At 48.0% G+C, this 14,233-nt stretch overlaps 1 protein-coding gene across 4 annotated transcripts in view; it reads right to left on the reverse strand.

The window, feature by feature from the left end:
- The window catches only part of SMAP1 (small ArfGAP 1), a 150,558-nt gene that overhangs the window by 12,704 nt on the left and 123,621 nt on the right, over positions 1 to 14,233 (reverse strand). For all 4 annotated transcript variants that reach the window (XR_014326791.1, XM_082855788.1, XM_082855787.1 and 1 more), the window contains one exon: positions 12,144 to 12,234. Coding sequence is in view for 3 of the 4 variants with exons in the window: in XM_082855788.1 (XP_082711914.1) it covers positions 12,144 to 12,234 (91 nt within the window). In the remaining variant the exon portion in view is untranslated. The remainder of the gene's footprint in view (positions 1 to 12,143; positions 12,235 to 14,233) is intronic.

Raw genomic sequence — 14,233 nt, forward strand, 5'->3', positions numbered from 1 at the left:
ACATGTTATATCTCTATAAGCACTACGGACAATTTAAAGTTGAATCAATAAAACAATGCGTAGATTATTACTAATTTATAATATACAGAATTTTAAGCTAACACACAACCATGACATAAAAGAATTCAAATATGACTCATACATGAAAGTAATTTTTTCCATTTCTAACTCATTCAAAGCAGCAACATTCATTCTGAAGTTAGACTTCTTTCAGGTGCTATTTTATGTTTTCCAGCCCATTCCACATTCCATTTACCTGATGTGTAGTACATCAGGTAATATGAACCAGAAATAAAATATTTTAGAAGGACAGGGTATTCTAGATTAAAAACACAACTAAAGGAACATCTCTGTGCCATCCACAACTCAGTAAAGAAACTCAAATAACACTGCCATGTGAGTCAGTGGTGCTTGAACCCCTAAGCTACAGAGCTGAGGACAGGGGAGCAACCTCATCAAACAGACATGTTCATTCTATCACATGAACATGGAAGCACTTTATTAGCAGAAAATATGACTGTATTTCATGCAACTTAAACTCGCAAACAGAAGCACATGTCCTCCAAAATAAACCACAACCAAGAGGAACAAAAGTAAAAATGAGCATAAGTAACTATTTCCAGTTTTTCAGTTAAAACTTTTTGCTGTTTCAAGTAATAGCAAACACTAACAATTAGGATAAATTTATATTAAAAAAACTTTAAACATGAGAAAATGCTATCATTAACTTATTATTATTACCACTATTATTATTTTTGGTGAATTGGGGAAAAAGGTATCACTCTATTTTTTGCCCCAGGACATGTCAACTGGCTTGTACAACATCAGTGAGCTCAGGATGCGCTGTGTGAGAACCAAGAGGCTCAGCGACTACAGGCAAATAATGTGTTTGCATTACTTTAGAAACTGAACATGTTTCAGAAATTTTAAGTCTGTTCAAAGTAGTACAGTCTTTTAAGTCTGTTCGAAGTCCTCCAGTCTTCTCCCCACACAGTCCCCTAATATGACGGATTGAAACTCCCATCAATTCTCCTTGTTACTAAAAAAGCTAAGCATTCACAGAATTGTCGAAGAACAAATCCTTAACTTACAGGAAAATGTCTCGCCCTCGCAAAATCAGTACACAAATTCCCAACGAGTTTTCCCACTGGATTTCAGTGTCTGCTAATTTGACTTACTACATTTGGCTTGCTAAAACACATTCTCTACCAAGGACTGTTTCAATTTGTTTCAAAACTTGTGTTTTTTATTTTCAGAATTTAAAAAGGACAGGGAAAGGCTAGTAATCATTACCATCACTATAAACATCACCTGCTTCCTGGACTTTCTAAAAGAACGTTTCCATGTTATCATTTCTGTCTCCATGGAGGATGAGAAGGTATCTCCTTCCATCACCCCCAGTTACAGAAACCGGGGCACAGAGAGATTCAAGACTCAATGTCGCTTCCCTAGTGAAGCAGCAAAACTTGTACTAGAACGAAGTCTTCTGAGCCCTGGACCAGTGCGTGCTCCTTTCTTTAAGCCACATTACACAAAAGTCATGTAATTACAGCTGTAGATAAAGAAAGCACTTAAAAGTCTGAACATTAAAAACCAACCCTTACATAGTTAATACTTATTAGTACAAAGTTAGAGAAGCAGTGGCATCAACAGTTCAGAACCCACTCCGTGCCAGCCTGTCTCCACACACACACACACCACCGCCCCCATCCTCCTGCCAGGCCCGGCATCCTCAGGGTACAGTGAGGGGCCCGGCCGGTGCAGCCACGGAGGGGCACCTGGGCCGCACGGGCAGCCCCGTCACAACCACTGCAGCTCAACGCGGCCTCTCCATCAAGGGTTCACCAGCGGCACAGTCCTCGCTGATCAAATTGAAGCTCAGAGGCCACAAAAGCCATAGAATACCAAGATGTTAAAAGCAGTTTTTCAGATGAACATTTAAAAATTTAGAAAGAGTAAGTCTTATTCAAATTAAATGGTTTAAACAGTGTAAATGTTTACATTAGCACTATAATGTAAGAAAAATAATTAAATCCACATGGGCTACATTTTGAGTGTACAGACACATGGGCACATGTGCACACACACCCAGACCAATGGAAGCCTCCCCCTCCAGGGGTTGGGGAGCCCAGGGCCAGGCCACGCAGCGCCTCCAGGGCGGGAGTGGCCGTCTGTGCAGAGAGCGCATCAGGACCTGCACCCACAGCACCTCCCCATGCCCACGGGCTCCTTGCTCAGCTGCAGGGGCGGGGGGAGCAGGCCCCTTCATCAACATGCAGAAACAGCAGCGGGTGGACAGCAAACAGAATGGGAGCGCCAGAGTACAAGAACAGCCTGAGGCAAATGGCAGAAACTTAGCTGGAACACCACCAGAAAGAAGGATAATGAAGCACAAAGGACCCCTCGAAGAGGAAATGAGCAAACAAGAAATGAGGACAGTGCAGTGAAACAGGGAAGGAATTTCCATTTTAAAGGCAAGGCATCAAGCCTACAATTAGCTGCCTGTGGGCAACTATTTTCTTTCTAGTTACCTTAAGATTTCAGACTAATGTTTGATCTGAAAACGAGTTGGTAGACCACTGTTTTATACTGCACACATACCAGAAATTCACAAGAAAAGCTTAAACGTTTTGAGCCAAAGAAAGAAAGTTGTTAAAAATCAGTGCTACATCTCACACGAACAGAAGGCCTGCCCAGCGCGCAGCTACTGGCCTACTTCACATCATCACACTGGTAGATGCTTAGAAAGAAGGTAGCATTTCAAATATCACAACGTCATGAAGGCCATTTCTATCATCTAGAAACCTTCCATGTAGCTGTCGATTCTATTAATCGTGGCTATACCAGAACTCACCTGACAGCAAAAATCCAAATGAGTCAAGGTAAACAAAGTACTTAAAACAATATTTAGTGTCTTCTTCTTGGCCCATTCCAAATGCTTTTGAATGATACCATGTATAAACTAAAAGGAAATAAGAATAGAACAGTTTGGGTTTTTAATAACCCACTATTAATACTAACATTTTTAAGTTCTGTTGCCGGGTACTCTGATCAAGCTCTATATAAAGTGTCTCAGTTTAACGCCCCCATCACCTCCAGAGATTCTGACACAGTAAGACGAGGATTTCAACAGAAGTATGGTGGTACAGCTGGAAAACTCAACTGCTATATCCTTTTGAGCAGGCTTTCCTGGTTCCCCCAAACAGAAGCAGTGCCCCTACCGCGTCCAAGGTTAAAACAGTTCCCGGGGCAGCTGCCCCACCTCCCGAGAAGAGGGCAAAGAGGGTGGGGCTGGCCTCACCGCCCAGTCGGGGGCGCCGTCCTGGGCCCCAGCTCCCCGCTGAGTGCACAAGGCCCCGCCCCCGGCCCTGCGACCCCCGCGGCCCCGCCCCCCCGCTGGCCAGGCAGCCTCCCAACTCCTCCCCCCCAAATCCAGGGGCTGCAAAGCGGCAGCCTTCCCAGGTGCCTGAATATAAGTAATGTCATTTTTGGTTTTTGTCGGCGTGTGAACACACTGAGTGTGACGGGCACGCCCCACATGCTCACACTTGCACCACACTGACTGCATAGGCCCTGTCCCCCCATCCTCTGTCAGAAAGAGGGCGCAGCTGTCTCCTCAATCAGCGTTGGCACAGAGCAAAAGCTCCACAAATACTGGTGAATTGAAATGCTTTCCAAACACAGATCACCAGAGGGTTTCTCAGGGACAGCAGAGCCGTGGGGAAAAACGACAGTCAGGGGGGGGCGGGTGATCCTGCTTCTGTTGGGAGAAGAAGGGAAATAATGACACTGATTCTGAAAAGAACCAGTAGTCTGGTTACAAACCCCTCTTGGTCTCTGCCCTCTGCACTCCCCCACATCTGGCCCTCGCTGAGCCTTCCTCCCGGGAAGCCTCCTCCTCTGAGTCCACGTTCTCCTGGAAGACCCTGCAGCCACTGCTGCCGGTACCCCTGCCGTCCCCCTTCCTGGTCTCACGGCCTCAGCGCCACACGACCCGCCACCTCGGTACCACGACTGCATCCCAGCTGGAATCCCTACTCCAGGCCACCATGGCAGTGAGGCTGCAGTTCTCTCTCAATCAGAACCCTGTCCTCCAGCATCACTCTGTCCACAGCTGGGAGCATCGCTGCAGCCACAGCCACAGCCACACACACACACACACACACACACACCACACACACACACCACACACACACACACGCACACCACACACACATACCACACACACCACACACACATAACACACCACACACACACACCACACACACACCACACACACACACACACACACACACACACACACACACACACGACAGCCCACGCCTGGGTCGGCCTCCTCCCTACTCCCCTCTCCACAGCTCTGCTCCAAGTGCCATCACAGCCCTGACCCGTCGGTCATGCGAAGCTGTCTGCTCAACAAGAAGCAGACGGGCTTTAAATCACAAGATACTCTACAAAGGGGAGGCGCGAGGAGCTCATGTATCTGGGGGCTCGCTCACCCTTCCCGGCGCCCACTCATGCTAAAGATGACCCCCAGGACGCATGAGAGTTTGCCTGACGTCAGTTTGCACAGCATGAAAAATTCATCTGCTCCTCCTCTGACTAGCAGCAGCAAGAAAAGTAACCTCTGAGTGGAGGAAAATAAAATGCAAATTTTGAATTTTGGCACTATGCCAGGTTTCACACTGAATTTTCACAAACATCTCTCTTCCACAATCCCACTCTTCCCTGAGCAACAGTCCTCTGTCTTCTCATCTCCAGACTGCACGTGGATGCATCCCCACTTGTACTACTAGACACAAACGGAGCTGTGCTCTTCCGTATTTACCAGAGTCCCGTGAACTTGGCTGGTGCTCAGTAAATATTAATGAATTCATCCTTTACTTGAATGTCAGAGGCATTAGCTGGTCATAATCTATTTGCACAAATGATAAAAAATCTCAAAGAGCAGCATGAGATTTTGTGTATTACTAATCTAGCGTAAGGCAGAGAGGAACATGGTAAGTAGTGGAAGTTATGTTTTTCATTATTGTTCTTGACTGACCGTGAACACTCAGCCTTGAGCACACCCTGGCTGCAATGAAAGGTGCCGAGTCTAATTCTTCACCTGTAACTAGTGAGGCGTCATCCTGAGAAGGAGCAAATCTGAAGTGGAAACAGCACCGATCAAAGAAAGAAGCCTGCTTCCATGAGATGCAGTGATGCTCTCCTTAACGGCAAAACTCCTTCTTCTTAAAACTTTGTATGTTTTCATGTTACTCAAAGAGCCCTTTTCATTTTCTACTCAAGAAACCATTTAAAGCCTTTTCCTTAATAAAAATGTTACTTGGAATTCCTTTATATTAAAACACACACTTGCCTTATGAAATGAAATAAACTCCCACGTGTGTTACCTTGTAAACTCAAGTCACAGACATTCATTTGAAGCATATTAAAATTTTCAAGCTTCAAACTGTTTTCAAAAGCTTAAAAAAAGATGGTTGAGAGTCAAGTGGAATTATTTATTTTTAATTTTTAGTTAACTTTTCTTACTGCTAAGTAGATGGCCTTTAGGCTAATCTACTGAAAAGACTGAGTGGCCTTAACATTTGCTGTGAACCTCCTGCTCTGTTTACCCCTTCCTTTCCAAGCCCGTCCTGCCGCAGGTCCCCGCAAGCTGGGGGACTTTGGGGCAGAGGGTGCCCTGTGGACGGGTACGACAGCGCTGAGAGGGGTCTGCAGTGCCGCCACCTCTCAGGGGACACACACACGGACCGAGAGCGTCTGAAACTGCTGAGAAGCGGTTTCAGAAGTAAACGTCGTAGAACTGATTGCTCTTTAAAAATTATATAAATATACAGCTTTCATATGTATATAAGATATATATCTCAAACACTTCTGCACCACTTTACAGCCTCAAGAGACAAGAACTCTGCAAGTATGAAGCCAGACTGTATAGGACAGGTCAGCTCTCTCTGCAGCCACCGCTCTCCCCGGCACCTCCCGCAGGAGCCCCGGGCACCCCCGCCCCCGACAAGTCCCCATAGAGACACGTGCTCCCCACTCTGTGCACAGTACTGTGCTGCCTATGTCACACTATCCACTCGTTTATGCTCTGGCCAACAACCACGGAGAGGCTCTTGCGTTCACTTCCTGGTGAAGACGCCAGAGCCCAGGGTACCGCCTCTAACTCCAGGGCTCCCCCGTGCCACGATGCTGCCAGCTGTCCCCTGGACAAATGGGCCTAATGTCTGTCTTATGTGACACAGTGTCAGCTGGCAGTCTCGGAATTTAATTTCTATCAGAGCTCAACGCAGTGTTAACAGTTAAGAACACGGGTCAGACTCTGTAATCTACCAATGGTGTGACTTTGGGCAACTTACTTAACCTCTCTGCGCCTCAGTTTCTTCATTTGTAAAATGAAAACAACGGTAGTTCACCAATTTCAGGGCTGTTGCAAAGATCCAATGAATAAATGTCTGTAAACACTCAAAACGGCGCCTGGCACTCGGTAGGCACTATCTCAGTGTTTCTTAAAGTAACAGGATGACAATTTAATTACTACTTGAGTCAAACATCTTGCTGCGGTTCATCTATGACCGAGACTGGACTGTGAAGTCAGGGAGAACTGGGTTTGAACCCAGTTCTGTCGTCCAGAAGCCGTGCCTTGGAAGCCAACTTCTGTCAGCTTCAGTGTCCTTGTCTATTTAAAAAAAAAAAAAAAAAAGTGGGGGGAAGAAGGAAAAGGGGCAAAGATGTGTGTGTGTGTACAGTATGCTCCCCGCTGAAGGGCTGTCGCAGGCTGACACGCACCTGGGCCAGGGGCTGCGCAGAGGCTTCCTGCCTGCAGAGCCATCTCCACCGCAGAGGCCTCGCCCGCCCTGGAGAGAGGCCACGGGATGCAATTCTGGCCCGGCGGGTCCCTGAGAACTCTGCTGGGGGATCTTCTGGGAGAAGTTTTCCCTCCTGAGAAAAGCAACTGCTGCACCAAAGTTTGGACGTGGTCCTGAGGCCGGGGGGCTGGGGCCTGAGCTTAGGGCCAGGGCTCCGAGGGGGACGGGACAGTGGGCAGGAAAGAGGAGCCCGGCTCCCAACCTCACCGCCCCCCGCACCGCCCCCCAAACTGCTCGCCCGCTACGATTGTCAGACACCGCCCATCTCAGCCACGCTCAGCCACGCTCAGCCACCTGCAGTCACGAGGCGCCTCATCCACAGCCGTGTTCGCTCCTTCAACACCTGAGCGTCGCCTGCCTGCTTCCTGTGGCCGGCACGGTCCCCGGAAGCCCGTGAAGATGCCCTCCTGCTCTCGGCCCAGGTCTGGCAGGGCTGCGCCCTCGTCCCCGGGTTGCCGTGCTGGTTCTCCCGCTGGCCCGCCTGTCGCCCTCGGCTGCCTCCCAGCCCGGACTCGGGGCCACGCGGGGAGCTGCCAGCAGCCAGGTCTCCCCCGGCGATGCGGGCCCCCACCTGCCTGCTCTCCCTCCACAGGTGTGATCACACAGAACTACCACCAATTCCCGAGACCTCCTTTTTGAAAGGGTAATAACAGTCTATAATCGTTCGCGGACCATACTCTTGGCAGCAGAAAAAATAAACATTTTTATTGGTTTTTAAGCCATAGCTGAGAAGCGTTAACAGACTACAAAATTACTTCGGGCACTCACGCTAGACAGAGCGGCCCTTTTCCTCCCTCCCTGGAAAACAGGGGTGGCACACAACTGCCCCAAGCCCCGGATCCGCCGAGTGTACAGCTCCGGGCCGCAGGCGGGTCCAGGGCTGGGCTGCGGCTGGCATTCTCTCAGTCCGCCCAGTCACTAGCTTGCTTCACTTGACAGCGTATGGCCTTTGAGAAACAGAAATCTCCCTGCAGGAGTTTTCTGCTTTAAAGGTAACTAGAGTGTTTTCTGTGGGTGTTTCATCCTTTAGTTTGTTTTCTGTCCAGAAAATCTTATAAACACAAAAAAATTTAAGGAAAAGAAGTAATATATTCACCTCTCATTATATAAAACTGGAATATATATTACTAAATAATTAAGCTGGTTATTTACTAAAAACCACGTTTAACTAGCATTGTCAACCCACCTGAACTTGGCTACTGTGATAAGCTAATGCTTTTATTTCCTGAAACAGAGGCATGAAGCGAAGACTTTAAAACTTGCCCAAAGCTGTACTGTATGTTCCTTTGAGCTTTTTAATTAAGAAAAAACTGAGGAAGCCTCTATCTAAATACATCTCTATAGTGCAGTATGATTTTCATCACCGAGCTCACAGTCGATTCTCTGTGAGCTCTTTCGAGATCCCCGAGTCACACACACACACACACACCTCGCCCCGTGCCCAATGGGCCTGCGGTCAAAGCCTCCTGAGCAGGGAGCAGGCGGCAGCGGTGCGCACACGGAACAGACACCCGCGGAGGGCTCCCCACCTCTGGGGAGACTGAGCTGAAGCCTGCAGTTTACGATGCTGCTCAAGCCTTCCCCTGAGAGCCGTGCTCACCCCTGAAGACTCTAATCTCAGATGGGATCTTCTAGAAAAAGAAAGGAAAAAAAAGCCTGGGGGATTATCCTAACCAACTGCTAAGCAGTCTGTCAGTTTTCATCATGTGAGGACAGACAGGAGCATACAGTGTAGGGGCGTGGCGAGCGCAGGCCCTGGAAGCCAGTGTCAGTTCTCCTCTCACACAGCGGGGGACACACTCTAGGCAAGCGGGTCTGTGTCTGGAGCACCCAGGGCTTGTTCACTCTGGGCCTCAGTCGAGAGGGGCCCTAAGATCGTGGTTATTTCCAAGATCAGAGGGCAGGTAATAACCAAGTCGATGACCCCACTTCTGATACCAGACAGTAAAGCACTGAATAAATAGTATTTCTACAAGCTTCCAACGTAAGTCAACACCCAAAGGCGAAGTCACCCTTGCAGGTACGATCGAGCACATCCTCAAGTCCAGCAGAGCTCAGCCTCAGTCACCACCCACACACTCGTGTACGCTTCGTGCCCATCACAGGGCACAGCTGAGTAAGGCCTGCAAAGCTAAAAACCTTTGGCCCTTTTCAGAAAAGAATTTGCTGACCCTTGCTGCTAGAAAGTATACAGACAGCATTTTATATTTGACCTTGGGATGGGGAGTAGATCTGGAAAAGTGAGCCGAAGAAAACAGGTTAAAAAAAAGACTTGCCAAAAGGCCGTTCAAAGGGAAGTTCGAAGTTCGAATCTAAAACATGATCTTGACTCTCACGCTATAGGAGTCCACTGAACGTGATCCTGAGCGCACAGTAACCCTGGGATCCTGGCCCGCCATGGCTGTGTAACTGAACTAACCCTGTGGGAATTTTCTCTGTATTTTCTGCAAATGTTTTCAGTTTACGCCTGTTCTGGTCTCATTCACATGGGGATATGCCATCTTTTCTGCACGACCATAAATCAGACTGCTAGGCACCTGCCCCTCCTCCCCACTGTGTCTCACTTTACAGGGGAAAACCAGAGCGCCGCGCTCACCTTGGGCAGCAGAAAAACAGTCTGCTGCTCAAGGGCGACAGCAACTATCGATCCGGTTTGGGAGTGCTGTTCTCTGAAAGTCTGGAAGTGCCTTTCAGGTTACTGAGAAGCAGCAGGAGGGAAGCGCTGCAGTGTGCTCTGGGTAGGGCTCTCGGTCTCCTGCTGCTAACACTCCCTCAGCAAGACCCCCAATCCCTCTTTCTGACCCTAGCGCCCACCCTGCCACCTCTGGAGCTGTTCCAGCTCATGATCCAGAATCGCCCATCGCCCACAAAGCCCTCTCTACGCCCTTAACCTCTCCCTCAAACACTGCCGCTCCTTCCTGCCCTAAGCGGACCTCGGTTCTCCCCTAAGGACACGGGTTCCTGACGCTCTCCCCCGTCTAAAAAGACAGCAGCCTTCCCGATCACAGGCCCGTGAGTGAGAGAAGCGGAACCGCTGCCAGCGCGGCTCACTCTCCCAGACACTGACACCAGAAGAGGGGTGCTGCCGTCCCCAAACCCTAAAACCCAGGGACTCCGAGACTGGGTGGTGGAAGGCAGGGACACGTGGACAGGAGCTCGACAAACGGAGATACCGTGTGACAGCGAACGGCTGGAAGGCAGAGACGCCCGCGCTGACCCACGCACTGAGAGAGAGAGGAACAAGCGTTTGCTGAGGTCAGGGGTCAAGCTCCAGGCTCGCACCTACGCAGCAGCACCGCGCCAAGGGCTGGGCACCCGAGACCAGTTCCACCACCTGTCCCCCGGGCCCCAGCCCGCGCGGCTCCTGGGGACCGCCTAGCAGGCCCGCCTGTCCCGCAGGGTCACTCCCCAAGGGAAACACCCTACAACTTCCACCCAGCAGCAAACCCCACTGGCGCTCTCTCTCAAAGCAGGCCCAGAACCGGCTACTTCTCGCAGCTCCCGTGGCCACCACCCCCTTCCACCTGTCTCACCAGCCTGCAGCCTCGCCTTGCTACACTATTCTCAACAGGGTAGCCGTAAGGGCTCCTAAAAAACCCAAGTTTGCTTGAATCCTCCAATGCATTTCCAGGACACTCAGAGTAGCAGCCTTAGTCAGGTCCCAGGGTCACTCGCCAGCAGCCACGCCAGGGCCCTCCTCCTGGCCCCGCCCGCTCCCGGCGGGGATGCCCAGGGCCACTGCACCCGCCCTGGCCTCCACGCACGGCCAGGGAGCCCCAGCCTCCTCAGGTCTTCCCTCCGACGGTATCTCAGGGGGTCCCCAACACCCACCCCCTGAACCCTGCTTAAAATCACACCACTGCTTTCGTTCTCTTTTAGCTACAGCACTTAGCAAACATGACCATGACGTATCTTACTTAACTATCTCTTCACTGTTTCCCCAGACAGGGGTCAGGTACTTTCGTCTGTCTTCCCTCACAGCTCTCTCCCCAGTGCCTACGACGGCGCCCGGACACACGGCAGACACTTCAGGAGGAGGTGCGAGGTCAGTGAGCGAGTCTGTAGGGTAAGGGCCAGGCCTGGCTCAGCTCTTATGTTTCTAAGTTATGGACCGATAACCAGGCACTCACGGCCGGGAAGGAAATGCTGCCGCCGAGACAAAGGCGCGTGGAGTCCTAGTAGGATCTTTCCGTACTGTGGCAGTAAGTCTTTTTTCTCATTTATAGCAAAGGAAATAAAATACAGAAATTATGAGAACTAGTATTCAACACAATTATATTTAGAGCCCCTGGACTAAGCCCTATTTTTATATTTCTGATATACCACTTATTTTCACCACCATAGAAGATGTTTATCTGTAGGGGGTATATCTGCATGATACACCAGTTTCCTAAGTAAGACAAAAACATTCAGTTGTAATTCTTAAGACAGAAAACAATTTTCTCAATAGAACAAAGATCAATTTTTAGAAAAGCAGTGTATGAAGGTCGACTCTACCTTCCAACTATCTTTCACTGTTTTCCTGTTATTAATCTTTCCCTAAACTAAAAAAAATTTCTAAATTAATTACTGCTGAAGGCTCAGATATTACTAAAAATAACCATTTATCAAGCTATTTTAAAAGGAGAGGAGAAAAATGTAAAAAGAGCTGACAGTATTTGTAGATAAGGACAGTACAAGCACTCCTTGAATGGAAGTCTGTTTACTCACCAGGCAGACAACATCTATCTGTCGGCCATAAGAATAAATACGACATTAAAATGAGCACAGACATTCTTATTGTCATCAGACACATAAAATGAACCTAGCCACTAGATCTAGGTATAAAGCATGTTGCTTCAGCTAACCAAAATTAAAGTGTCCTTTAAAATAGCACATGTTATAATAAGGCTACACCATGATTATTTTGCTAAGGGACCTCCCCTCCAACAAAACTAAATAAAGAGAAGGCGGGGTGGGGTGGGGGGAGAAAACATTTCAAATGCTGAGACGTCACAGTCCACCAAGCCTCTGAAGAGTACTTTGTTATCGTCTCTCCCCAAGGAACTCATTACTTGTATTTCCATGAAGGCACTGCGGACAGACACCAGCTCCCTTATTAAAGATTTCCCTTTTGGTGGGAACTCAAAAAACTAATCATACCATTTTCAAATTCAATTAACAGGTATCTTTTGGCACACTGATGATAAAGCTATTATATTCGTTTCAAGTAAACGTTTCAATTGTTTTGTAACTCTAAGTAATGATGACTTGTATTTTTTTACTACTTACCGAGTCCTAACAGATCAACAGTGGGCTCTGCAGCTTTTTTAGGGCTGGTACTTTTTTTAGGCTCCAATTGCTGATCTTCTTTCTTCTGCAGCTTTAAAGTAAATAATCAGATTTATTATTTTTTTTTCAAATAAACTGAACAAGACTTTTAAGCCCCAATTAGGCATAGTTTTGATAAAGTTAGTGTAATGTAGCCTATGAAGAAGCATAGTGTGATAAAGCTTACAGCATTCATTATCATAAACTTAAACACAATCATTGCACTTGAACTGATAAACCGGACACGAGGACCCCAAAACAGTGAATGTAGAAATTTAGTCTTAATGTAATTGTTCCTAAGCATTTAACCCCTTCACATGAACATTCCACACTATTACAGTATTATAATAGTGTATTATACTTGCTCGCTCCTGCTGCCGGGCAGGCCCCGGGTCCTCGCGAGCAGAGCAGAGGCCACCGGCACTAATGGAACCTGATCTGATGTGCAGGCAGACCTCGTTTTACCGCTCTTCCCTTTACTGTGCTTCACAGATACCACGCTGCTTACAAACTGAAACTCTGTGGCAACCTGCGTGGAGCATTCTTCCAACAGCATTTGCTCACTTTGTGTTTCTGTGTCATATTTTGGCAATTCTCACAATATTTCAAACTTTTCGTATTTGCTACGGTGTTCTGTGATCAGTGATCTTTGATGTTACTCTGTAATTGTTATGGGGGAGCCACGAACCACACCCATATAAGACTGCAAACTTAATAAACATTGTGTGTGTTCTGACTGCTCTACCCACCAGTGGTTCTCCATCTCCCTCCCTCTCCTTGGACCTCCCTAGTCCCTGAGACACAATACAGAAATTAGGCCAATGAGTAACCCTACAGGGGTCTCCAAGTGTTCAAGAAAAGGAACAGTCACATGTCTCTCACTTTAAATCAAAAGCTAGAAATGATTAAGCTTAGCGAGGAAGCCACGTTAAAAGCCCAGATTGGCCACAAGTAGGCTTTCTGCACCAAACAGCCAAGTTGTGAATGGGGAACAAATGTTCTTGAAGGAAGTTAAAATCGAATAGTCTTAGTGCTGGTGTGGAGAAAGTTTCAATGGTCTGGAGAGAAGATCAAACCAGCCACAACATTCCCTTAAGCCAAAGCCTAATCCAGAGCAAGGCTCTAACTCCCTTTAACTCCCTGAAGGCTGAGAGAGATGAGGAAGCTGCAGAAGCAAAGTCTGAAGCCAGCAGAGGCTGGTCCATGAGGCTGAAGGAAAGGAGCCGTCTCCATAACAACAAAGTGCAAGGGGAAGCAGCACATGCTGATGCAGAAGCTGCAGCAAGTTATCCAGAAGATCTGGCTAAGATAATTCATGAAGGTGAACAGATTTTCAAGGTAGACGAAACAGCCTTCCATTGGAAGAAGATGCCATCTAGGACTTTCATAGCTGGAGAGGAGAAGTCACTGCCAGGCTGTGAAGCTTCAAAGGGCAGGCTGACTCTCCTGTTAGGAGCTAATGCAGCTGGCGACTTTAGGTGGAAGCCAATGCTCATCTACCGTTCCAAAAATCCTAGGGCCCTTAAGAATTATCCTCAATCTGTGCTGCCTGTGCTCTCTAAATGGAACAGAAAGCCTGCATGACAGCACATCTGTTTACAACATGGTTTACTGAATGTTTTAAGCCATGTACTGCTCAGAAAACAAGGTTCCTTTCAAAATGTGACTGCTCATTGACAATGCACCTGGTCACCCCAGAGCTCGGGTGGAGACGGACAACGAGATTCATGTTGTTTTCACGCCTGGTAATATAACGTCTATTCTGCCGCCCGCGGATCAAGGAGTCACTTTGACTTTCAAGTTTTATTCTTTAAGAAATACATTTTTTAAGGAGACAGCTGCCACAGATAGTGATTCCTCTGATGGATCTGAGCAAAGTCATTTGAAAACCTGGAAAGGATTCATCGTTCTAGATGCCACTAAGAACATTCGTGATTCATGGGAAGAGGTCCAAACATCAACATTAACAGGAGTTTGGAAGAAGTTGATTCCAACCCTCATGGATGACTTGGAGGGGGGTTTAAGACTTCATGGAGGAAGGAACTGCAGAT

Source organism: Leucopleurus acutus (genome assembly GCF_964270905.1).
Source record: "Leucopleurus acutus genome assembly, chromosome: 15".
Classification (NCBI taxonomy): domain Eukaryota; kingdom Metazoa; phylum Chordata; class Mammalia; order Artiodactyla; family Delphinidae; genus Leucopleurus; species Leucopleurus acutus.